At 37.0% G+C, this 26322-nt stretch overlaps 2 protein-coding genes and 1 non-coding gene across 3 annotated transcripts; 1 reads left to right on the top strand and 2 right to left on the bottom strand.

Moving 5' to 3' along the window:
- Positions 1–590: 590 nt before the first annotated feature.
- Positions 591–5738, bottom strand: LOC115699685 (meiotically up-regulated gene 184 protein). Its single transcript, XM_030627209.2, has 2 exons — positions 5431–5738; positions 591–3696 (listed from the first exon to the last, which is right to left on the bottom strand). The coding sequence occupies exon 2, from the start codon at positions 3542–3544 to the stop codon at positions 1187–1189; it is 2358 nt and encodes a 785-aa protein (XP_030483069.1). The 5' UTR covers positions 3545–3696; positions 5431–5738; the 3' UTR covers positions 591–1186.
- Positions 3749–3815, top strand: LOC115701674 (small nucleolar RNA Z103). Its single transcript, XR_004008664.1, has one exon. It is a non-coding gene; the product is annotated as a small nucleolar RNA Z103 (small nucleolar RNA).
- Positions 5739–21322: 15584 nt separating the features above from the next.
- Positions 21323–23558, bottom strand: LOC115699688 (uncharacterized). The gene is made up of 4 exons (XM_061102425.1): positions 23350–23558; positions 22245–23273; positions 21631–22148; positions 21323–21542 (listed from the first exon to the last, which is right to left on the bottom strand). Exons 1-4 carry the CDS (start codon positions 23419–23421, stop codon positions 21404–21406), a joined length of 1758 nt encoding a protein of 585 aa, XP_060958408.1. The 5' UTR covers positions 23422–23558; the 3' UTR covers positions 21323–21403.
- Between the last annotated feature and the right edge of the window lie 2764 nt (positions 23559–26322).

The following is a 26322-nucleotide window of genomic DNA, read 5'->3' as shown; positions in this document are numbered from 1 at the left end:
AGTGCTCTGTTTTTTTTTTCTTCTTTTAGTTCTTTGGCAGTGGTACTGGCACCAGACATGGTTGAAGCTTTAGCCATTAAAGAGGCGCTAAGTTCAATCAAGGATCATGAATGACATAATGTTGAACTCGAGTCCGATTGTCTCTCAATTGTTCAAGCTATTCGAAGTAACATCACTATGGTTTCGCCTCTTAGGAGAGTGGTGATGGACTGTCGAAAGCTTCTATCTATTTCAAACAATGTTTCTTTGCTTTTTATTAAACGATCTACTAATATGATTGCGCACAACTTTGTTAGAGCATCATATTCTTTTCCAGATCGAGTTTTCAATGGGAGAGATGTTCTTATTGAATTACAATCTTGTCTTTTGACTGATTTAGCAAATTAATAAAATTCCAATTTGCATTAGAAAAAAACATGAGTAGTAGGGATTAATTGCAGTACAAGGTGAGTGTGATGAGTCTTACGAGAGACAACAAATATAAATACAGCTTTTTAAACCCAGGAAAGCTTCTTTGGGAAAAAGCTGATCCTTGTATTGTGAACATTCAAAATTGATTTCCAAAACCAGTTACACATACAAACAACATATTGCAACAGTAATAAAATAATAGTTAATAATAATAATAATAACACTACACTGTAATTCATGAACATGGGTTTTACACACTTTGTAAACCAAATGATATCAATATCAATATCTACACTATAACTTTTATCTTTAATCAAATTTAACAATGGGTACTAAATTGCTAAAAGCAGATTTGAAAGAATATACAAGATCTATTACAGTCAGATCTAACCTAAGAATTAAGCAAACATCATATAGAAGAAAAAGATCACCAAAGCCAATAAATAGAACACAAAGGAACAGTGTGAGATAACAAAATTGTTGTTGGTGAAGCCTTGATCTTTCCATATATCCTTGAACTGGGCCTCCTTTGCAACTCAAAGACAGCAACAATAACATGTAACTTTTAGAGTTGCTATATTTAAGTTGCCAATAGTATAAGGTTAGAATTACTGGAAGAGCTTTTCCATGACTTATTCGAAACAAATGGCGGGGCCTCGGGCAATCTGAAGACACAAAATGCTTAAAAAATGTGGAACCAGATCATAATTCTGTGCAAATAAGGTCACATGACTCAACCAACATCAGAAGTTTTGCCATGCTCTCTCACCGCTCTTTATTTGCTTTCTTCTGCATTTTCATCGAGTTTTATTACCTCAGTATCTTCGAAACATCTCTTCCCTTTGTTGCCGGCCTTAATTAAATTCTCAGCAACCCCATTGTCATTAGACTTTTCGACACTATGTACTACATTATCTTCCTTAACTTTTTCATCAATCTCCATAATATCTTCCTCTTTAGCTTCTGCTATTACTTGAAGGAGCTCAAGGGGTGTAGCAGCTGGGTCCAGTTCACGACAACCTTTTGGAGCATTAGGAGCTTCATGACCAGTTAACAGGTACGATGGAACATGATGAGAGAAACGAAACATTTCGTGTCTTGGAATCCTCCTGACCTCCCCAGGATCCAAATGCTGATGAAAAACTGTGGTGAAACCAGCAACTTTGACAAGGGGAACAACGGTCACTCCTAGTTCCTCAATATAGTCTTCAAGGACCTCCACCATGTCGTATTTGTGTATTACATCATCTGCTGTCAATTCATTCCAATCAGGAGACCAATTTCTATAAAGGGCCCAAACTTCTCCCTTCCTGGGATATATAATGATGATTCCACTTGCGCTTTTAGACCAACGAAGCTTGTGAGAGAATGAATTGAGTGAGTCATTAGTTTCATGTTTACCTAAACGAAAATCGCCACAGGTTTTTGAGAAACCTGAGGCAACCCAATTTAAAGGACCCAATTCACTGTTAGTTTTTGAGTTGAGCCAACTGATGCGCATTTTGAATGGATTAGAACAGATGACGTTATGAATAAAGGCATAATATCGAGGCATCCCATCATCGTTATCATATGCAGCCCAAACCTGATTTTCTCCAAAAGACTTTTCAGTTCGTTCCCTGTCAAAATCATGAAAATCTGGATCCGGAACACTTATTGACATTATTTCCGAAGCTTCAGCCTTTATATTGACACTAGATGATGTCCCACGAAGCTCCTTATCAGTTTTACCAATATTAGTACTCACTGGCTCCTTTAAATTGGTTTGATCATGCTGTTGCATGTCACTGTTTCTCAAAGCTTTGCCTTCTTTCTCATGTGTCTTTCTGTCCTGAATCTCCTCTTCATTGGTCACAGGTTTACTTATGGTGGCTGAACTCCATTCCTTCAATTTCTTGCAAATTTCCTTCCTAGCTTTCTCCATTAATAAATTATGTAATTCAAGTTCGGGAACAGCCCTTCTGCTAGTTTCAGAATCAACCTGCTTAGACCCAGAAGACTTCACAGCTCCAGTTTTCCCACCCATCTGATTTATAGAGCTCCTTCCAGAGTTTCCTAAACCAGCATCCTCGGCACCTCTTCTCCTCTTTGCAGCATTAGGACCTGCAGAGGAAGAACCACTCATTTTCTTAGAGTGATTCTTCCTTCGCAAAGCTTCCTCTCTCTTGGTGGCTGCTTGTGCTTCCTCACGTTCTCTCTTCACTTTCTGGTAGGCCTGTTGTACCACAGTTGCTGCTTGAGTAGCAGTTGAAGGACCACCTGTTCTTGAGAATGGACCCCACTGAAAGTTGTTTTGGTTATGTGAGTCAGAATCATTGAGCCCTTCAGCTCCTGCTTTTGAAGAAGCAGCACTGCTTTTTCCCGGATTAGAAGCATTTTTATTTGATTTGTGATTCTTTGAATTATGTCGTTGCTGTGAAAAGTTCCATGCAGCTGACGACTTAGAGCCATTTGAAGGAGGTGGAGGTGTTTCAATTGCAAAAAAGGGCTCATGGCAATTGGGGCATAGAAGATTATGATTAAGATAAACTCTGAGATACTCATATTGCATCTTGCACCGATGGCACACTGTCCAAAAGGTATTGGGTTTTTGCTTGTGAGCTGAAGTGGGATTTGAGGAGTGACCTGCTCGACTGGTACTTTTCGGAGGCTTGCTAAATTTTGTGGATTTTGTGAAATTCACCCCTGGTGTTGCTGTTGAACCCCCACTTGTATTAGGAACTTTCTGGCTCATGTTCACCTTCCTCTTCTGGTCATAGGCTAGTCTCCTAGCTTTATCAGACAATAAAGTCCATGCTTGTGAAATAAGCTTAAATGCACCATCAGCTCCGATGGACTTGTTCTTATCAGGATGAAGCATAAGAGCAAGCTTCCTATATTGTTTTCTAACAGTTTCATCATCTGCTTGTTGATCCAGACCAAGTATCCCATACCAATCTGCCTCCCCACCTATTTTGTTCTCAGCAGAAATATATATATCAAGTGTTGATAGCATTTGAGGGATACCTTCAAGTCCAGGAAATAAATTTTGAGCCTTCAAAGCAAACTTTTTGGAACCCAACATGTCCTTTGCCAAGAACTTCTTTTCGGCAATCTCTTTTGCCCTAGTGGCCTCATCTTTATTACACTCCATTTACCGGTCAATCTTCTTATATGCTTATTATAAATTTATTGTTATCAGCCAGCAAGCAGCTGCTTGATCTAAATAAATACAGCTACCCCAGATTGCAACACTAGAAATTCCATGTTCTATCATTTTTCAATTGATTTCATTGGCAGCAAACCCTAATGAAAAAAGTGATACAAAATTAGTTGCTACTAGTCAAGAAATAAATAAAAGGAGGTGATGACTATTTCCCCAGATGATCGGAGCTGATTATATTGAGCGCACTATTTATCTCTTTTGAGAAAAAAAGAAATAAATAAATAACAAATAAAGTTTAAAAAATAAAAAACGAACATTTCAAATCAAACTTGACAAGAAAAGGCACAATAGAAGCACAAACACATTATGATTTGAAAACAGAGCAGCTCATTGAGATTAGAATTTCCTCCATACAACCATGGCATAAACAACAAACTTAAGGAATTCACTTAAAACATTATGACCAAAAAATTTACAGTATAGTCCTGAATGTCATGCTCAATCCTCCAAATGTAAACTTGAATGCTAAGCTGAAATTAAATAATGAAATTGCAAATAAAAATCAAATTGAAACAGGTATATCAACCATGGGTCTGTAATAATCAACTCAAATTGAACCTAAAATAAAATGTTGTGGAATTCAGAAGTCGAGCAGTGAAATCCTAAACCCTGAAAAGTAAATACATTTAAGTGAAACATAGAACAGAACTGTGCTACATTACCATAGTATATATGTTTTCTTGACTAAGAAATAAAAAACCAAAAGGAGAAGACCAGTGTCAGATCTCCATACATCCATTACTATTTCTTTTACCATCTTTTTCCCAACCTTTCCCACACAAATAGAAAAATCCCCAAAACTGAACCATCTGTGATAACTTCTTAGAACTTGAGAGAAGTTTCAAATTCACAATTAAGATGAATCACAAATTTAAAGTAAAGTTACACAGGCACCTCCTAAATTATGTCAATATACACTTCCTAGACAAATCTATTTACAATTACATCCCTAGAATCCAAAACAACTACAGAAACTCTCCTCATCTGTTACCGTTACCATCAATCAAACTCCATAGAAATGTTTATGTTGTCCACTACCACTACATTTTCATATCAAGATTTCAACTATCCCTATCATCAGTCAAAACATTCTGCTATGAACTATCAAGAACCTGACTGTAAATAACATTTTTACCCCACGTAGATAATATTACTTACAGCTTCTGTCCTGTGATGTCAAACGCCACTTTTAAAGTTCACTCATCTCCTCATATATTGGTCACAAAGTGAAAATACTTTCTTCATTAGTTTTCGGCAATTTATTAGATCATTTTTGTACAAATTGTAAGCATTTTAGTTTACTATAAAGTTTTTAACTCAATTTGCTTCAAAAGTTATTTGCACAGAAAAATTATAAAAAATATATATATTCACACAGAATATTAACAGCATCAAAGTCATAAATTCACATTCATCCTTCTCTTACATGAAAAATATATCAATGTTATTTGAATAAAAACAACAGCATGCCCAGAATACAAGATTAAAAAAGTGTCTTCGAACCAAAAAAAGAAAGAAAGTAAGCTTCCCTTTTTATTTCACGTACACACAAAAACTCTTGAACTGTTCATCAAAACATCGTGCATAAAAAAAAATCACATAAAAGGAGCATCTGGGCAATCCAGGAAAGTACATATTTACAATAAAATACCGAGAACTAATTCAATGAACTCCCAAATAAAGAAAAACACAATATATTAAACAGAGTGAAGAAATCAAAAATACACAAATAAACACTAGAATAGATGAGTTTCATTTTTCATCAAAGATTCCAAACGTTGAATATGCCGAAACTGGGGACACTTAAGACTTACCATGCTATGAGATGAGTGGTGGAGAATTGGGGATCTGGGCGGGGTGGCGGAGCAGTCGTGGCAGTGGTGACGGTGGCGGAGGCTGCTCCCGTCCGGCGGCAATGTCAAATTTGACGGAAGTGAGAAAGCACGAGTCTTGTTCCTCAAATTTATTTCTAGGGTTTCTCAATTTATTTCATTAAAGTTTAATTGAGAAGAAAGCATATTGGGCAATATTTTTGATGAAACATATCAGAAAAGGAATATACAGATGGATGGTATGGATTTTTTTAATTGTGGGTTTCTTTCCCCTTATAATTACCCTTTTGTGTACAAAAAGGAAAGTACATATAAAATATTTTTGAAATGCATCACATCTGTTTTTTTTTTTTTTATTTCAGCGTTTATATATTACAAATATGTTTTATTTGGAAATTGGAATTCGAACCCAGGACCTCCAACACACACCGACTTATAGACACAACAATAATACAAATTTATTATTTTAATTTATTTTTGAAAAGAATTTATTACTTTTCTCACATATTTATATTTAAATTTAATTTGTGATTCCATATTTATTTACACAAATATATTAGTCACTCTAATTACGAAAATGTCCCTTGATAACGTAATTCATATTTCATATTAGAATTTGGAACTTGAATATTTGTTATAGGGGTAAGTGTTGAGATGTGAGTGCACTTAAAATAAATCCTTTGTTTGGTGCTTTTTTTTAGGTAAGAATGTAGTGGGTCCCACAAATATTTAGTAGGTAATGTGAATAACTTTTTAATTTTTACACTTTTTTTTTTTTTGAAAGAAAATCCTGTGGAGAACAAACCAACACCACAGGACTACAAGGAAGGCAAAGAGCCGTTCCAGATGAACTCACTATTAAGCCCAAGACCTCATTTAGCTGTATTATGTGCGTGTACATTAAAGCTCCTACGAACATGGACCACTTTGAGGTTTGGGCAGGGAGATAACAAGTTCCTAATACAAACAACTAAGTCATCAACAATGTTACAACCCCGGTTACTAGAGTACAATTTATCTACTATAGACTTGCAATCTGTTTTTAGAATGTCCACTGGCAAGAAAATAGAGGAGGCCCACTGAAGAGCATGTATAATTGCTTTAGCCTCAGCAACCATCGGATCAACACAACCTGAAAAAGGAATGGCCAAACCAGCCACAACTCGGTTAGAATGGTTCAAAACCACAGCCCCTATACTGTACTTTTTCCTCTGAACATCAATGGCTGCATCTGTAAAGATCTGAAAAGCTCCCTGAGAAGGGGTAATTTGCAAATCTGCTTGATCCTGATTAGAAGCAGAGGGTAAAACAGAGACCTGCTGAGCATCCAAAAATTTGAAGAAAAAAGTAACAGCCCATTCATAAACATCAAAAGGTTGACCCACTTGTCTATGATGAAAAATATTATTCCTTTGGTTCCACAAAGCCCACAGAAAACAACAAAAAATGCAATAATAATCCTTGTCCAGCTCTTGAGAAATATTACAAAAGAAATCAAAAATATTTAAATACTTATATTTATTGTAAAGATTAACAAACCTTGAAGATTTCCATGCTTTCCTCGCCCTGGAACAATCTAGCAATGCATGCTTAACCGTTTCAGGATGTAATTTACACAGGGGACATAGGGGAGAATCAATAACACATCTTTTATGAAGGGAAAAAGAAACAGGAATAGCATTAGAAAGCATTCTCCAAATAAACACCTTAACTTTTGGAGGGATTTTCAAAGTCCAGAGTTTTGACCAGAATTTCTTAGAGTCAGCAAAAGAAGAAGAAGAAGGAAGATCATGAGAAGAGAAAGCAAGATGATAAGCTGACTTGACAGTACACTCCCCAGAACTATCCTGCCCCCAAACAAGCTCATCCTCTCCAAAATCACCCAGAAGAGGGACACTAAGAATATCATCAACCAGAGGATCAGAAAAACAGCTTGTAAGTTTAGAAACATCCCAATCCCCATTCTCAGAAACAAAATAGGACAAAAAAGGGGAAGGAGGCCTGTGATTGGAAGAGAAAAACTTAACTCTGTTATTAGGGATCCAATGGTCTTCAATCGTCCTAATATGACTACCATCTCCCACCTTCCATAAAAGACCCGACTGCAGCAAGTCCCTACCCCAGAGAATACTTCTCCAAGTAAAAGAAGGGTTGTGACCAGGTTTAGCCTCAAGAAACGCGTTACGAGGGAAATATCTAGCCTTAAGGACAGAAGCAAGGAGAGAAGAAGGGTTCTTAAAAATTCTCCAGGCTTGCTTAGCCAGCATAGCTTGGTTAAAATGGATAAGAGATCGAAAACCCAAGCCTCCTAAAAATTTAGATTTGCATAAAGACTTCCAAGACTTCCAATGGATTTTGTGAGAAGTCCCTGATGATCCCCACCAGAATCTGGCCATCACAGCTTCAATACCTTTACAAAGTTTGACAGGCAAGCGAAAACAAGACATAGCATAAGCCGGAATAGCCTGAATAACCGCCTTTAACAAAACCTCCTTACCAGCCCGAGAAAAACACTTAGAAGACCAACTCCTAAGAACAGAATTAACCCGATCTTTTAAAAAGGCAAAAGAGTGATACTTAGAACGAGTTAATCATTGAGGAAGGCCCAAATATTTACATATAAATGGTCTATCTTCAAGATTAAAAGAGGAGAAGAACACAGCACGAATATCAGGCTGGGTATTAGGGGAAAAGAGAATAGAAGACTTAGAAAAATTAATGACCTGACCTGAAGCCCTAGAATAGATATCAAAAACATTTTGGAGAGCAGCACAAGAAGAACGACTAGCTGTACAGAAGAGAAGACTATCATCAGCAAAAAACAAGTGTGATAAAGAGGGTGCATTCCTAGAAATAGCAATACCAGTAAGTAAGCCAGCAGCTTGGTTTGCCCTAAGAAGAGCAGAAAAGCCTTCAGCACAGAGAATAAACAGATAGGGAGAAAGAGGATCACCCTGTCTAAGACCCCTAGAAGGATGAATCAAGCCATGAACAGAACCATTAATCAGAAAAGAAAGAGAGGTAGTTGAGATGCATTTCATAATAAGAGAAACAAATCTAGAAGGAAAGTTAAAGTGAAACATGAGACTCTCTAAATAATGCCAGTTAACCCTATCAAAAGCCTTTGCCATATCTAACTTTAGAGCAGCCCAACCTAGTTTCCCCTTTTTTCTTGAACTAATGGCATGAACTATTTCTTGGGCAATAAGAATATTATCAAATATGACTCGACCAGAGACAAAAGCACTTTGAAATGGAGATATAATCTTATCTAAAACAACCTTTAATCGATTAGCTAAAACCTTAGATATAACTTTATAAAGAGTAGAACAAAGACTAATGGGCCTAAAATCCTTAAGAGTATGAGCATTCTGTTTCTTAGGAATAAGAGAGATAAGGGTAGTATTAACTGCCGAGAAATCAACCCCCTCATTAAGGCAAGACAGAACAGCCTTGGCAAAATCAACCCCTAAAGTTGACCAATTCTTTTGGTAAAAGTAGGCATTAAGGCCATCAAGACCAGGGGCCTTGTCCCCAGAGAGATGAAACAGGGCTTTCCTAACTTCCTTAAAGGTGAAAGGTTTATCCAAGAAAGCAAAATCCAAGTCATCCAAAGGAGGACCCAGGCAATCAAGAATAAGGCTAATGGCATCGGCATCACTACCATCAGAACTAAACAGATCAGAGAAATAAGAAACTACTAAATTTCCCATATCCCTATGATCAGAGAAAATATTTCCATGATCATCTTTGAGAAATTTGATAGTATTATTCCTCTTACGTTTAGAAGCAAAACGATGAAAGAACTTAGTATTTCTATCACCAGCCTTAAGCCACTGGGTTCGAGCCCTTTGCTTCCAATAAACTTCTTCTTTATAGAGAAGACTATCAAGCTCAGATTAAAGGCATTTAAGTCGAAAACGACACTCAGGATCAGCAAAAGGAGTATCCTGAATGCAGGCAATTTCCTTTTGAAGATCAGAGATGCGAGACTTAATGGAGAAACTGGACTCTTTATTCCAAGACTTAAGTGCTGAAATGCACAAGTCCTGAGTAGACAAAAACGAATGAAAAGAGGACAAAGCATTGTTATTGAAAGGACGGCTATCCCAAGCAGTCTTAACAACAGAGAAAAAATCAGGGTTCTCAAGCCAAATATTTTCAAAATGAAATCTCTTTCTATAATTAAGATGAGAATTAGGACCACTATCATTAAGAATCAACTTTAAAGCACGATGATCCGACCCAAAGAAAGAAATATGTTTCAAGGATGCATTTGGAAAGAGATCATTCCAAGTAGCCGAACTAATAGCCCAGTCAAGATGCTCTTTAACCAAATGATTATGCCAAGTAAATTTACTACCCTCAAACGTCGAAGGAGAAAGATTAAACTTATGAACAAAATTAGAAAAGTTATCCATATCCTTACTATCATAATAAGTGCTACCTAGCTTATCATCATAAGAAAGAAAACTATTAAAATCACCCATAATTAACCAAGGAAGATTAGGGGCATTGAAAAAAAGTTTATCAAGGAGAGCCCAAGTAAATGGTCTTTGAGAAGAGATAGGAGAGCCATAGAAGCAAGTAAAATGAAACAGTTCATTATCATTAATATTTATATTACAATCTATATGGTTACAAGAAAAGTTAATAATCTTCACAAAAAAACTGTCCTTCCACAAAAGTAAAAGTCCCCCTCCCCCCCAAAATATTTCCTAGGGACCTCTAACCCATGGTCAAAACCAAGACCAATCTTAAACCTATCAACAGAGCCAACAACCAAACGGGTTTCAATCAAAAAAAGAACATCAGGACAGTGAGTTTTGACAAGCAGGGAGAGCCTTCTGAATGCACGTGTACTCCCCAACCCACGTGCATTCCAACACATAAGACTCATTTTTCTGGGCGGGTGTGCAACGCACCACCCGCCTGTTCCATGTCCGTTGAAGCAGATGAAGATTCCTCCTCTCTATCCCCAGCTCGAGCTCTTTTCAATTGAGACCTGACAGAACCACCAACAACCACCTGCTGAGGATGGAAAGATGGGCGTTTAACTCCCGAAGCAGAAGCCAGCCCTTTTCCACGAACCAACGAGTCAGGTTGGCCAACTTCAGCATGAGTCCCAACAGTCTCAACTGGACTAGCCGAGACAACCTCAGCAGCAGGAGTAGTCGAGATACTCATATCACCAGAATGCATAACAGTAGTGCCAACAGTGGTAGCAACCACCAAAGAGTCAGTGGAATAAGAGGTGAATGCTGAAGGCCTCAAAGGGTGGCAGCCAAAAGGATTAAGACCAGTATGAAAAGCATGACCACTATTAGGATTAAGAGGAGTAGGCATCATGACAGTAGAAGAAGTATGAGGACTGAGAAAACCAGACCCAGAATTACCAGTAACAGCCAGAAAAGATGGAAAAGAGATAATGTTATCCAAAAAATTCCTAGTAGGAAGATTAAGGTTAACAGGAGCATGATCAACAACAGTAATAGCTGGAGGGTGAGGGTATTGAAAGGGCATAGCTTTGTCCACAATTTTTTCCTTACCACGCAGGAGGATAGTGTAAGGGCAGAGTGGCTCAGTTTGACTATCATCACACTTTTGAAGGTAAAAATGACAATACCTCTTGGTATGATCAAGTTTACCACAAAAGAAACAAAAGTCAGGGAGCCTCTCATATTTAAAGTCAATCCATTTGACAAACTCTCTACCCATACGTATGAATCTAATGTTCATACCCCTCCTAATAGGAAGATTGACATCAAGGAGAATTCTAAGCCTTAAATAAGGCCCAGTTCCCTCCTTGACAGTGTCCTTATCCACTTCTATAAGATCCCCAACCTCAGAGGCAATAAAACGGGCTAAATCAAAGGACTTACACATAAAAGGTATACCATAAACTTGTATCCAGAAAGGAACATAATGAAGAGTATCAGGGGTAATAGGGAAAGAACTTTCAGGAGCAGCAAAGATGGTGACACTTTGAGCAAAATGCCACGGCTGTCCTTCTAAAATTCTACCCTTATCACCCTCACATCCGAAAGTCACTAGGAAAAGACCATCAGCATGCTCAGTGACAGAAACAGGGAATCTACACTGTGATGACCAAATACCAGATAGGGTTTTCATCAAGGATGGCCTATTATAAGGTCTAATGGTATGGAGTTTCAGAAGAAGGCTAATGGTAGCAGGGGTGGAAGAGGAAGAGCTAGCATCATAGGTAAAAATAGTGTTTTCATCAGAAGGAAAGACTAAAGTATTAGAAACGGTATTGAGAAAATCATCCATAGAGAAATAGAAATCAAGGCAGACACACACAGAATAATAACAAGCAAACCAAGGAATTGAAAAGATGAAAGGGAAGTGCCATGATCCATACCTTAGTCTTACTATATATAGATAAAACCAGAAACCCCGTAGGTGCCTTCTCGAATCGCCCCTAGTCACATCCCTAGCCTTCACCTGAAGAGGTGTAATGATGATGAGGCTATTAAAATCTTCATAAACCCAGACCTCCGCCCCCATTTTCCAATCTTCAAGAGAGAAAAGATGGCTGGAGATATGCTCAGGCGATAATAAATGCCAAAGATCCCAACATAAACCCCCAGATATGAAGTAAAACAAAGAAATAGGAAGAGAATAGAGGTAAAATGATGGTTTGCAATTAATATGATGGGATTGTGTGAACAGGAGATAATACACAGAGCAATTAATGCTCTTAATGATGAAAGAAAATGAACTAAAACGACAAAAAGGAAGAAAAAATGAATGAAAACCACCACTTAACTGAGTAGGGTGGACGAGAAACACCATAATTGGGACCAGACCAACAGCCATGAAACGGTTTCGCATACCTCCTAGAAGACTCCAGAGAGAGAAAAGCTACATATTAGTTGATTTTTTAATTTTTACACTTTATATGCCTACATGTAATTCGTTATTTATTTACACAAATATATTGGTAACTTTAATTACGAAATACCCTTAGTTACGTAATTCATATTAGAATTTGGAACTCAAGTATTTGTTATGGGGATAAGTGTTGAAATGTGAGTGCACTTAAAATAAACTCTTTGTTTGGTGTTGTATTCTAAGTAGGAATGTAGTGAGTCTCACAAATATTTAGTAGGTAATATGAATGACTTTTTAATTTCTACACTTTATATACCCTACATGTGATTCCTTTGTTTAAAAAAATTCTTAATAGAAAAAAAAAGCCTTGTAAGATTAATTTTATATTGAGCTTGGCAAAAAAGGCAGTTGGTTTCTTCTGAAATTTTCAAATTTTACTCAATCTTAAAAGCTTTGAATTTCATTTACTTTCTATTTAATCAAATGAGGTTGTTTAATCACAAAGTTTGATTGAAAGAAATGTGGGTAACTTCCTCACTTTATACAGTAGAACTTCTATTTAAGAATACTCTATTCAAGAATAATCTCTAATTTGTTATAAAAAAATCAAGTCCCAATTTGGGCCAGTTATAAATAAGAATAACTTCTAAATTGTAATTAGTTATACATTTTTTAAGTCCCTCATTAACAAAGTATACCTCTGTATAAGAATAATTACATCGTAATAAAATATATACATATATTTTGTAAATTTATTTATATAAAATTAATAATTTTATTTCAAACTATAATGCACGTATAAACATTATATTTACTTCAAAATAATTCTATTATGATATAGTATTAATGATTGTTTATTGTTATTATTGTTACATTATATTTTTTTGGTAATTTAATTTTTTTTTTTGTAGTGTAACTCTATTTAGTTATAACCTCCCAATTAGAATATAATTTACTTGGTCCCAAGTGTATTCTTGAATAGAGATTCTACTGTATTCTTAACATGTGATCCTTCGTCCACATTCCCATAAAGCTAAAACTAACACCAAAAAATATGTATGAAGACAATTCATTAATTATTATGGGCCAAGCTATTTCAAAGGAGCAAAAATACTTTTATGGCGAGGCATCTTATTTAAGATAACACTATTATTGGCTTTGAAAATCTATGTTGTATGGAAAGGGGCGGTGGTTTGGCAATTACAAGAAGCTCACTCTCAAGCTTGATGTGTCCAAAGCTCTTAATCGCGTGGAGTGTAGTTTCATTGAAGTTATGATGCTAAGCCTTGAGTACAAGAGTGCTTGGATTGATAAAGTTATGTATTGTGTGCAAAATGTCTCATTGATCTTGATCAATGGTGAGCAATGTGGGTGGTTTGCTCCTTTGTTAGAATACAAGAAGAATAATTGGGCAGTTAGTTTGTTAATGTGTAATAAAATTTCAGTTAGTAGTTGTAAGCTTTTTTTCTTTTTTGCTAGCTATATCAGTTATGTTCTTGTGTTCAGTTGTATCAATCTTTTCTATAAATAAAGTTAGAGTCAATCACTAAGTGATTGAGCATTCTATTTATTCCACTTTCATTTCTCTTTGACTCCATCTTTGTCTCTAGTTTTCTTCTCACAAGAACTCTGCAAATCCAAAGTTTTGACATGGTATCAGAGCCATGTCTAACCAAAGATTCAACCGATTAGAGTAAGAACGAGCACAACATTAACAAAATAGTTGAGCTCACTAGCAACCGAATGATAAGCCAAATTTCCTTTCCCAACAACAATCTTCTACTTCTAAATCTTTGATTGAATCGAACAAATTACACAATTTAGATATCACTAGTGTTGGTTGTTGTTCGTGCATACAATCTTAATGGGTATGTTCTCAGATTACACCCAGCTCCACTGATCCTTCTTGCAGGTAATGTCCCTAGTCCAGGCCATCAATAGTGGATGAGATTCGATCAATTCTTGATGCATTGACTTATGAACTCTATTTTTAATAATATGATTGGACATGTTATCCATTATCGCACCTCTACTGAGATCTAGAATACCTTTGCTCAGCTTTTTACTACAAGATTGAGAGTAAGACTTCTACAGCTCAAAGAACAACTCTAATAAACCAAGAAAGGATCTCATTTGAATTAATATACTTACATTATCCTAAAATTCTTCCCCTAAACTTATACTTAACATAATTAGTTATATATGACACTTTTTGTGTTTTCCCCATAATACCCTCCCCAATTACATCTACTCACTCCAACCCTTTTTCTCATCAATTTCACATGAGAATTCCCCACCTGAAAGCCTATCTTCCACAACCACCAAATTTTTTTTTCTTCTCTTCACTCATCACTAGAAGCTACAACCTTCCACACTACAAGCCACCACACTAATCCACCACATTAGAAGCTAGAACACACTACAAGCTCCATCAATGGGTAAGTAATTAATTTTTTTTTTAAATCTTGTTTGTTGTTGTCATATTTAATTAAGAATGTTGTGTTTGATGATTGATCTGTGGATTGTTGCTGTTATTTTGCTATTTTTTCTGTTATAATGTTTGCTGCATGTGAAAACTGGAATTTTGCTGTTTTTCTGCATTTTTTTTCGTCGGGCCCGATGCTGGCCCGATGGGGGCCTGATGTGGGGAAAAATTTTGTTGGCAGGGGCGAAGGCCCGATGGTTCGATGGTCCATCAATGGGTCCGATGGTCGGACCCCCATCGGGTCCAATGGGTTTTTTTTATTTATTTATTTTATTTTTTATTTTTTTGGAACCCGGGTCCGATGGTCGGACCATCGGACCCCATCGGACCCGATTGGTTTTGGGAATTATTTTTTTTTTTTTTTAAATTTTTTAAAATAAGGTCTGATGTTCCGTGGTGGGGTCCGATGGAGGGGATTTTTTATTTTTTTAATTTATTATTATTATTTATTTATTATTGTATGATTAATTTATTTTATATTGATTTATTAATATTTGTGTTATTAATTATTTTTTTATTAATAATTATTAGTTATTAATTATTATTTTAGTTAATGTTTTAAGAATTAATTTATTTTTTTTAGTTATTTTATTAATTATCAATTATGAATTATTATTAATTATTGTTATATTTTTTATGGTTTGAGTAATAATTATTAATTATATTTTATTATCAATTAATAATTATTTTTTAATTATTAATTATTGTTTTATTATGAATTATTAATTATTGTTTTATTATGAATTATGAATTATTATTTTATTATCAATTAATTATTATTGTTTTGTTATTAATGATTAATTAAGATTTTTTTTCAGTGAGATTTTTGTTGTAAATTATAACTGTGTTTTTTTAAATGTATGTGCCAGGTTCAACTGTTAATGCGTGTGTTATGTATAATGGTGTTTGGGAGTTTGATGGTAGAGATTGGGTTTATAAACGGGACGACAATTTGACATTTGACATTGATCCAAACCTAAGCTACTCAGGTTTGGTTGATGTTTTGTACGAAGAACTGGATGTCGACAAAGTGGAGTACGACTTGAAATTGGAAGTACATTACAAGTACAAGAAAGGCTTTGAGTATCGCCCTGAAGTTATTAGAAATGATAAGTGTGCAAGGTACTTTTTATCTACACTTGCGAAGAAGTCAGATGAATTTACTCCTTTGTTTGTGACTTTGTTAAAGAAGAATGTTTGCGTCGATCCTAGTCCCACACCAAGTTCTGTTAAGGATAATCGTAGCGAGGTTGGGAGTTTTGTTCCAGAAATAAATCCAGAGGTGTTGGTTGCAGATGTATTACCTGAATTAAACAATATGATGCCGAGTGCTGATATTGTAGCACAAATGCCGTTCATCGATGGTTTTTTTAATGGTCCAGACCCTGAATGTTATGTTGAGGGCAATGATGACGTAAGAGACGACCAAGGTACAGAGGCCCCTGCTGCTGTACCTTTGAACTTGATTCCACTATCGTACCAAATACCACCGAAGCCACCGACACGGAAAAGAATGCCCCGTAGAGAAAATTGCCAAACACCTGGTACTAGTAGTAGTCGTCCAGGCGAAACCAGTCATGCTAGAGGAACTACTGACAGTACAGGTCCTAATAATGGTGGAGAGACCAATGATATTAGTGGTCCTACTGATGCTCGAGGGACCAATGTGACTGGATGGAGCGATCCATTTTCTTCTTCGACAAGTTACGGTAAATTCAAGGAGAAAATGTATACAAGAGAAGACATCGAGGATCATAGTCATTATATATCTACGGGTGGCACACCAGGCGGGGAGTTACATGTGGGAAAGTTTTTTAGAGACAAAGAGCATTTAAAGATGGTTGTTGGCCTGTATGCAATGAAGAAAGGGTTTGACTACTACGTTAGGAAGTCCGGTACTGATATTTGGTACGTCACATGTAGAATACAGATTGTGGGTGGAGATTAAGAGCGAAGAAGAACGTACTTTCTAACATGTTTGAGGTGAGTACATTTCATAATGTACATACATGTTTCCTTGATCTTCGAGGAAAAGATAACCGTCAAGCATCACCTGTAATAGTTGCCCATCTAATTAAGGATAAGTTCGCAACTGACGGCTCGGATCACTTGGCCTCTGATATAAGAAAAAGTATGCACAAGGATTACGGGATCCAAATGAGTTATGAAAAGGCATGGAGGTGCAGAGAGAAGGCACTACACCTAGCTCGGGGTACACCTGAAGATTTGTACTCGAAATTACCTAGTTACTTGCACATGCTACAGTTGCAGAATCCAGGTACCATCACGGATTTTGTGGTAGAAGATGGTCACTTCAAGTATTGTTTCTTCTCTCTGGGTCCTTCTATTCGGGGGTTTAGGTTTTGTCGACCTGTTGTGTAATACCCGGAATTAAGAAATGGATTAGCAAAACTGTAATTAGATAATTATGAATAATTGAGGAATTATATTATTATATAATTCAGTATATGTGAATTAATTTGATTAATTATATGTTAAGACCCCGTTGGTGAGCTAGGTGTATTTTAGTAATTATGACCCGAGAAGGGTAAAATGATGAAATTAATTTAATTACGTGCTTAATGGAACTATATTATTATGTAGTATGACTGTGTTGTCTTTTCAGGTGTGTTCTGACAGGTTGGCGCGGTATAGTCACAACGGTTCGGCCCGAAATATAAATTGGATTGATTTATTTGGCATTATTAGTTATGGGTGATAATCTGAATTTTTATTTGAAAATAATTGAGTATGAATTGACTAGAATGCACTTGTATGTGTGAATAGGTGAAAATTGGCCTTAGGGGCAAAATGGTCTTTTGACCTTATTTGATTTACTTTAATAAAAGCTGAATTTTGAGGAAATGAAATTAGAAATTCTGGGTCCTCTCTCTCTCCTTAACCCGACCCCCTCTTCCTCTCTCTTTATCATCTTCAATATTTTACAACTTTGAAATTAAGGCTTGGATTGGAGAAAAGTTAAGGAGTTTGGGTGATTTTGGTGCTTGGAGCTTAGAAATTTGTGGTAAAACTTCTTGATCCTTTTTGTTTATGATTAAATTCTGGTATGTGAATATTTTTTGAGTTTAGGTTTGATGTTCTTGATGTTCATTTGAGATTTGATGCATGTTGGTGAATTAGTGGTGATATTGGTAATTTTTAATGTGTTTGAGCTATTGAGACCATATGGATTGCAACTTGAATGTTGTGTGGGATTATTAGAGTTTGTTTTGGTGTTCCCATTATGTTATGCAGCTCTGAATTGTATGTTTTTCTTGAGCTTGTGTTTGAATTTAAAGATTCAAGGTTTGAGCTTGAATTAGTGGGAAATTTAGCTCAATGTTTGGAGGTTAATTTTTATATTGATTAAATCTGATTTTGGTTAAGGATTAATGCATGAATTTTGTATTTTTTTACCCTATGTTTGGTTGGGGTTCGAAATCTAGGAAAGGTTGGCATTTTAAGACCTTAAAAATGGAGTTTTTGGGTGTTCTAAACCCAGTCGTCGCGACGGGATTTTCGGCCGTCGCGACTGGATTTGGCAGTGAGAAATTCTGTTTTTCTCAATTTTGTTTTGGCCATAACTTTTGACTCGGGACTCCGTTTGGGACGTTCTTTATATCGTTGGAAAGCTCGTTCCGAGATCTATTTGATTATCTGTGTTTTGAATGCCATGTTTATATTTTGTGAAAGTGAAATTGGGGATTAACCCTATTTGTAAAATCCCAGATTGTGTGACTAGGATTACCGACACCTGATCAGAAGCACCCAGGGGTTTGGAATCTCTGTTATTGCGGGACAACAGGTAAGACAGTAGTTTGCACGTAGAGTATGCGCGGTGGCGCTTATGTTGAATAGGATATATGTGAGTAATTGCAACCAGGATTAGGGTTATTACCCTAACATGAGCGGTTTAATAGCCTAGGGTTATTACCCTAGTGATATATGTTGTGTAATACTATGCCATGTCAGATATATCTATATATTGGGATTATGAATTATGCGCTTAAGGCATAATTAAACTAGACTCGGTAAGCTAGTACCTTGAGTTTAATTTTAATGCGGTCTAGGGTTATTACCCTAGAATATTATGAGTCCAGTGAAAGCATGAGTCAGGGTTGACACTCTTAGTAAATGTCATATAAGTATATAGAAATGTATTATATGCGTGATTACATAGTATGCAAGTTAGGGTTGTTACCCTAAGATTATATATGTTGTAGTAAATATTGAATACACGCATGTATGTTAAAAGTTATATGTTTAAGACATAACTGGGTTAGACCTGGTATATATCACCCGGATAAACCACCGAAAGAACGTAATACATGGATTACGTATATACATGAATAGGGTTATGCGAGCAAGGCATAACCAGGTTAGGCTCGGTAATCAAAACCGAGGTAAACCCTACTGAGGCCTTATTGTATATAGACGTGTGAGAGCAACACGTAGGTCTACGCCGTGTAGACAGAAATAGACATGTGAGCGTAACATGCAGGTCTATAGCAAATAGACAAATAGTGCAGTGGCACTAATAATTATGTGTTACATATTGAGATTAAGGGTTATGTGTCAAGGCATAATCAGGTTGGACTCCTGTGACTCATAACCGAGATGAACCACTTCTAAGGCCTTAATGTATTTAGACGTGTGAGAGCAACACGTGGGTCTACGTCATGTAGATTTAAATAGATGTGTGAGCGCAACACATAGGTCTACGCCACGTAGACATAAATGGGCATGTTGGTATAATAATCAGGTCTGTGTCATACAGACGTATGTGAATGGCATATCTATTAAATAGTATGATGAGCATATTATATTTGTTGTGATTTATACTGTCTTGCTGGGCTTGGCTCACGAGTGCTCTACTGTGCAGGAAAGGGTAAGTCAGTGGCTGATCAACCATGAGTTTGAGGAGCAAGATGAAGAATGTACATGTTCAAGCCATATCAAACCAAGCAGGTTAAGGGTCTATTAGTGATGAACTTTTGAATTCTATTTTGCCGTTTAGGTCGGCTAGAAAGAAATGACTTGTAATAGCATTTGTAAATATTTTTGGGATCCCAACTATTTTAAAAGTTTAAATATATTACAAGTTTATTTTCATTCTGTTTAATATAAAAGTTTAAATTCTGCGCTATTTTGATTAGTAATCCCGATTAGGGGATTAGAGTTTCATAAGTATTTTGGGTAGCGTGCCTAATTACTTTGGGCGTTACATGTTGTATGCGTTGATGGGTCTTTCTTGAAGACTAGGTATGGTGGGCAAATGTTGTGTGCAGTGGCTTTGGATGCAGGGAGTCATATCTTTCCGATAGCTTTTGCTATAGTTGACAGTGAAAACCACAATTCCTGGACCTATTTTATGAGAAAATTGAAAGAACAATTGGTGATGTTGAGAACTTAGCTTTTGTTTCGGATAGGCATCAAAGCATTGTTCGTGCTTTGGATATCGTGTTCCCTGATGCACACCACGGTGCATGCTACCACCACATTATTATGAACGTCAACCACAAGTTCAAGACTGACGTCTTCACGAATCACATTTACACGTGTGCCTACACGTATTCAAGATCAGAGTTTCACAGAGAATTTGAGAACATTCGGGCCATGAATTCAGGGGTTGCACAATATCTTGAGGAAATTGGATTTGAAAAATGGGTCCGGTCGTACTTTCCAGGGGTACGTTACAATGTAATGACGAGCAACTGGGCTGAGAGCTTCAACAACACAACTAAGGATGCAAGAGGCTTCCCGATCACTGCTGCTGTAGCATTCCCGAGGTCCAAAGTCCAGAAGTGGTTTACTTCATGAAAAGAAAAAACTGACAAGTGGACGAAACCCCTAGCACCAGAAATGGAAGAGGACTTGACATTGCATTTTGAAAAATGTCGGTATTTGAACGTTGACTCATGCGGGCCTTACAAGTTGCAGGTTCACCCTGGAGGAACAGTTATGACCGGTGGCGTAGTGGACTTGCAGGAACATACTTGCACTTGCGGCTTGTTCCAGTGCATGAAGTTTCCTTGTCCTCATGCATGTGCTACATCTTAGGAGCGAAGTATTAGCGCATACACACTATGCTCGCCATATTACACGATTGAATATTGGAGGAGGACATATGAAGGAATAATTATGCCAGTTGGTGACGAGGATGATTGGGAATTGCCTGATGACATCAAGAACATGACAGTTGGAGTGCCTGTTGAGAAGCAATCAGTAGGGCGACCCAAGAAGCAAAAGGTTGGAAGAATTAAGAACAATCGAACTGCTTGTAACGGTGAAAGGATTATCAAATCACGAAATTGTAGCAAGTGCGGTGTCAAGGGGCACAACAGAAGCACTTGCAACTACCGAGGTTAAAAATGTTATTTTAGTTTATTTGTATCATGATGTGTTGGACTATTATGTATTGTTATTGAATTAATGTTGGACTATTTTAAACATTAGAATTTGTGATATTTTATGTTTACATAATTATTATAATTTGTTGCATGAAAGAAAGGCGTAAAATTTGTATGAACTCTTAAAAAAACATAAACATACCAATAAAATAAACCAGTTACATTGTTATCTTAATAAATACCAAATAAAAAAAAACACATTTGTTCATGCTAAATTTTGGTAAAACAAATCTACACACCACCGCTCTCTAAATTTCTTCATATTGTCATTGTGCACATTATCAAACGTAGTCTCCAGCATACTATGCTCGATGTGCTCTATCACATACATCCCGTAGTCACCGCTGTATGAGACAATAAAAAGTAAATAAATAAAAGTATGCAAATTAAATTCAAGTTAAATAACAAAAAAATAAATTGTAATTAAGTTACCTTGTCTTTGTCTGTCGAACAACGCCCCGGTCCATGACTTTTGAAGTGAAATTTCTGACCTGGCTCTCTGAGGCGGTAAGTTGAGGCACGAGGATCATGTCATGAGTCTCGAATAGGCCAGCCTGCAGCAGCAAATTTGGTAGTAATTTTTCCCACATTGCCAGGTGACTCTTCAATTCGTTTGGGGAAATCGATCCGAGGCTCGAGTCAAATATGTTCAACAACCAATGATCCAGATCTACCTCTAGCGTCACCCAATGCTTTGCTCTATCGAAGTAGAGGGTCATATATATTCTCTCCTTATTCTTCCAACTGGCCAAGAATTGACTTTCATCCCCTCGAATCAAATCTAATATGCCCTCATCCCACTGATAGTTAGCCTGGTCATCACCCGCAGCTTCCCACCGACCAATAACTCCTGCTGGGAAAATACACGGCATGATGACACATCTATTTGGGTAGATCTCTGGATAAAAGTGTTGTCGCCTCCTTATCAAATGGAATGCCGCATCCAAATGCTAAAACATGAAAATTAAATATGTCAGAGATTAAATAATAAAGAGTTAGATAAAGTCTTTAAAAGCAAAAGAAGTAAAAAAGTCTTAAAAACTTACATCGTTCCCAAGCCAAAACCTCGGAGTATGTAGTTCGAGGAACCAAGACGAATCGTATCGACCGGTGAAGCACTCTCTCGGGTACTTGTTCCCAATCTGGCCGAGTACCCAATTTTGAAAAGTCCTGAGCAGCTTCCGATCAACCACTCTAAGTGGGTCCGCATTCACGAGTGTCGAAGTAGCCCTAGCCTTCTTCTTCATTTCAGTGTACTCAGCGAACCACCTAGGCCGCCTTCTCTTCCTTCGGTTCTCCATGACTTCTGGAGCTGTCACTAACACCTGCACCTCAGAATCCTGAGTATCCCCGATGCTGGTGATATTCGTCTTCTCAGGTGTACAGAACATGTCATCATCATCCGGTTGGTAATCATTTGGGAGAATGAAGTCATCTTCCGGTGTCCGAGCCTCCTCTTCTGGTTGTGGCTGTGGCTGTGGCTGTGAATCTGCTGCCGGCCTTCCAGGATCTTGCAGGAGCGTCATTATGGTCTTCAACTGATCCATAATCGCTGTTTGTCCTCTTAGCAGAGCGGCCTGCCCTTCCCTCAAAGCAATCTGCCCCCTCTCCACAGTCTCCAACCTTGCCAAAATGGCAGGGTATACTAGATCGCGAGCCTCTGAGGTGCTGGGAATAGAAGCTGACGGGGGAACAGGAGGATCCTTTGATGCTGCAAGTGGGTCAACACCACATTGATCTGGAATTGAAGCTGCAGATGGGTCAACACCAGACCCATCAGGAACTGAAGCTGGAGATGGGTCAACACCAGACCCATCTGGAACTGCAGGCGGTGCACGTTGTGGAGACGGTGGAGGTGGTGTAGAGTCTTTAAATATTCGGGCTGCCTCCGCTCGTTCTTCCAATGTGGAGGCAAGCTTTTCGGCCTGGCTTCGCAAAGCATCCTGTGTTGGTTGCCCATCCTCACCCAACACAAGTTCCTCCAAGTCAACAAATAACGGAGGCTGACCCCCGGTTATGTAACTCACAAACTCAATCTCGTTCGGCCGAGGACATAACATGGAGTACACTGTCAACTGAAAAATATAACAAATATATTAATATAATATATGGAAATTAACATGAATTCAACATAAAGCGTAACAAACTTACATTTTTAGCAAATAATTTGGTCACTTCATCCTTCCCGAGTGTAGTGTTCGGCTTACTCTCCCAGTTGACCATTCTCGGAAAGCGATGCGACCTCCTCACTGCATACTCGTTGCCCAGCTGTAATATGGCCTCGTATGCCCAATACTGCAACGCTGCAGTATAGCCGTAGGCTGAGTATTTTGCCTCCTTCTGAGTGACTCCTCAATCTTTTTCAACATCTTATTCTTCACATCCAAGTAATCCTTGTTACAAGTTTCCATCAGCTTGGTGTAAGAAATCTTTCCCCAAGGGTAGTCGTAGAAGAATGGAAGGTTATCAACCATTCTTATCACAAAAGGAGGAACGACAGTCTTCTCCTCCTTACCAGTGAGGACGCCCATAACAAACAAGGCCATCCCCAACTTGTAGACATCATCAGCTTCTGTGTAGCTCTCAAAAACTCTGCGCAGTTGGTCGAAGCTGATCGAAGCACTACCGTTGAAATATTCCATAATCAACTGGTCAGAACTTCTTTTTTCTTTGATGTCTTCCTCAGTAGGGTCGGGCAACAAGTTTAACCCGGTGACCAAGCCGAACTCTACCCTCCCAAATCTACATCTCTTCCTTCCCACATAGAAATGCACCTCGTCCGGCTTGTCAGATTTTATTTTGTGAAGCATCAACTGATGAAAAAATGCTCCCGAAAATTGAATGGGCTCTCTCTCGAAAAACTGTTTGAAAGGGGATTCCCTCACCCTGTCCCATAGGTTGAATTCTTCAAATTTCGCCTTAATCTTCGGGTAGTAGTAACTACCCCCGCGCCATGTGACACGACCTATGTAATAGTCCGACACTGGAATTATTAGATGTGCAGTTCCATGAAAAAAAAAATCCAGAATTAAATCAACAATTAATAATAAAATAATAATTAATAAATCAATAAAACAATACAATAATAAACAATAATTAATAATTAATAATAAAATCATAACCAATAATTAATAAAACAATAATTCATAATTAATAATTAATAAAATAATAAAAAATAATACAATAATAAATAATAAAACAATAATTAATAAAATAAAAAAACAATAATTTATAATTAATAAACAAAACAATAATTAATAAAAAAATAAAAATAATACGGTAATTAATAATTAATAATAAAATAATTATTAATAAATAATAATAAAACAATTATTAATAAACAATAATAAAATAATAATTAATAAAAAAATAAAAAATAATACAATAATTAATAACTAATAATGAAACAATAATTAATAAATAATAATGAAATAATAATTAATAAATAATAAAAAACAATAATTTATAAATACTAATAATTAATAAATAATAAAAAACAATAATTAATAATTATTAATAAAACAATAATTAATAATAAAACAATAATTAATAAATAATAAAATATTCTATTTAATAATTAATAAAAAAACAATAATTAATAAAAAAATAAAAAAAATAATACAATAATTAATAATAATAATAACACAATAATTAACTCAAAAATACTTAATAAATCATTAAAAATAAAATAATACCTAAAACAATAACTAAATAATTAATAATTAAAAAAACCAAAAAAAAAGGGTCCGACGCCTACCCATCGGGCCTACAATCGGCCCATCGGGCCATCGGCCCTACACCTGCCCCATCGGACGCATAACCTACAAAATACCCAAATTGAACCCTTCACAGCAGACCGTCGGGCATACATATAATCGGCCAATCGGACTATCGGGGTCCCATCGGGCCATCGGACCCGATCCATTTTTGTAAAAAAATCAGATCCATACATCGGGCCATAGCATCGGACCCATCGGGGTCCATCGGACCATTGTCTTCCCAAACTGATTTCCCCAAATCCAAGATCTTAGCCTAAATCAACCCCTAAATCTAACAAATCCGTTCAAATCAAACCCTAAAATCAATACTCTAAGTCATAATCACTCAAAACAATAACAAAAATAAAAAAGGGGTCGGTCGAACTTACCTTGGCCATTTCGGTTTTGGTCGTACGCGGTGGAGGATGGTTGGACGCTCGTACGCGGTGGAGGGGGGCTGGAGCTTTGGTCGTGCGCGGTGGAGAGGGGGCTGGGGCTTCGGTCGTACGAGGTGGAGAGGGCTTTGCTCGGGTCTGCTCCTCCGTGCGTTTGGGCGAAAAAATGGGTTCGGTTTGAGAGAATAGGGGACGAAGAGAGAGAGAGAGAGAGTGATTTTTCAAATGAGGGGGGTAAAATTGGGTTTTAATAAAATGTATCCCACTTTACAAATTATGTCTACTATTGTATTAGGAGTCCAATTTTATTATTTATTAAGTATACAATTTCAAATTTCCCTTTTAAATATGAAATAGTATGTTGACACTCTTACAGCAACTGGGCAACCACTGTGACATGATGATCTCGTTCTCTACATCCTTGGAGGTTGGGAACTGAGTATGAATCTAACTTCTCGATTTGAGCATCTCACTCTACAAGAGGTTCAATTCATGTTACAATGTGAAGAAATGAAACTAAAATAGCTCACCACATATTATTAACAAATTCTTAAGCACACTTAGCTAATGTCAATCTGAACAATGGTGGAAGAGCACCTCAGTCCAACCGCGGACATCGCGGCTAAACTCAAGGTGGAAGAGGTTTTCATTGTTCGCGAACGTTGTGCTTGTGATTGTACTAGTACGCACATCTTCCCCTCATTGTCTAATTCCCTCAAATATCTTTTTTGAGAATTTCTCACCATTCATGCAATATGAGGTCCTCCTAAGATCGTGGCCACATGTACATCAACGGTGGCGAAGCTATACTTGTGGGATATGGGTTCCCTGGTCCTAGAGCTAGTATTGTCATCGCAGTTTGAGCTGGCAGAGTAGGTAAGGCTGAAGTTGTGTTCTAGGAGCTTGAAGGCGACTTACTCCTTGTAGAGATTTTACAGCTCCCTGTTATCCCGAAATGTGATTTTGCAGCA

The sequence above is a fragment of the Cannabis sativa genome, chromosome 8, assembly GCF_029168945.1.
Source record: "Cannabis sativa cultivar Pink pepper isolate KNU-18-1 chromosome 8, ASM2916894v1, whole genome shotgun sequence".
In the NCBI taxonomy this organism is placed as follows: Eukaryota; Viridiplantae; Streptophyta; class Magnoliopsida; order Rosales; family Cannabaceae; genus Cannabis; species Cannabis sativa.
Note: the sequence above shows the minus strand (reverse complement) of the source record. Positions and strands in the feature narration are given on the sequence as shown.

Bases quoted from the DNA above. Each gene is read 5' to 3' on its own strand.
- LOC115699685 (XM_030627209.2), bottom strand. From the start codon at position 3,544: ATGGAGTGTAATAAAGATGAGGCCACTAGGGCAAAAGAGATTGCCGAA.
- LOC115699688 (XM_061102425.1), bottom strand. From the start codon at position 23,421: ATGGTCAACTGGGAGAGTAAGCCGAACACTACACTCGGGAAGGATGAA. The intron at 22,149-22,244 runs GTAAGTTTTTAA...TTCATGTTTTAG, and splicing joins GGTTTTGGCTTGGGAACGAT to CATTTGGATGCGGCATTCCA. The intron at 21,543-21,630 runs GTAACTTAATTA...TGTCTCATACAG, and splicing joins GTTCGACAGACAAAGACAAG to CGGTGACTACGGGATGTATG.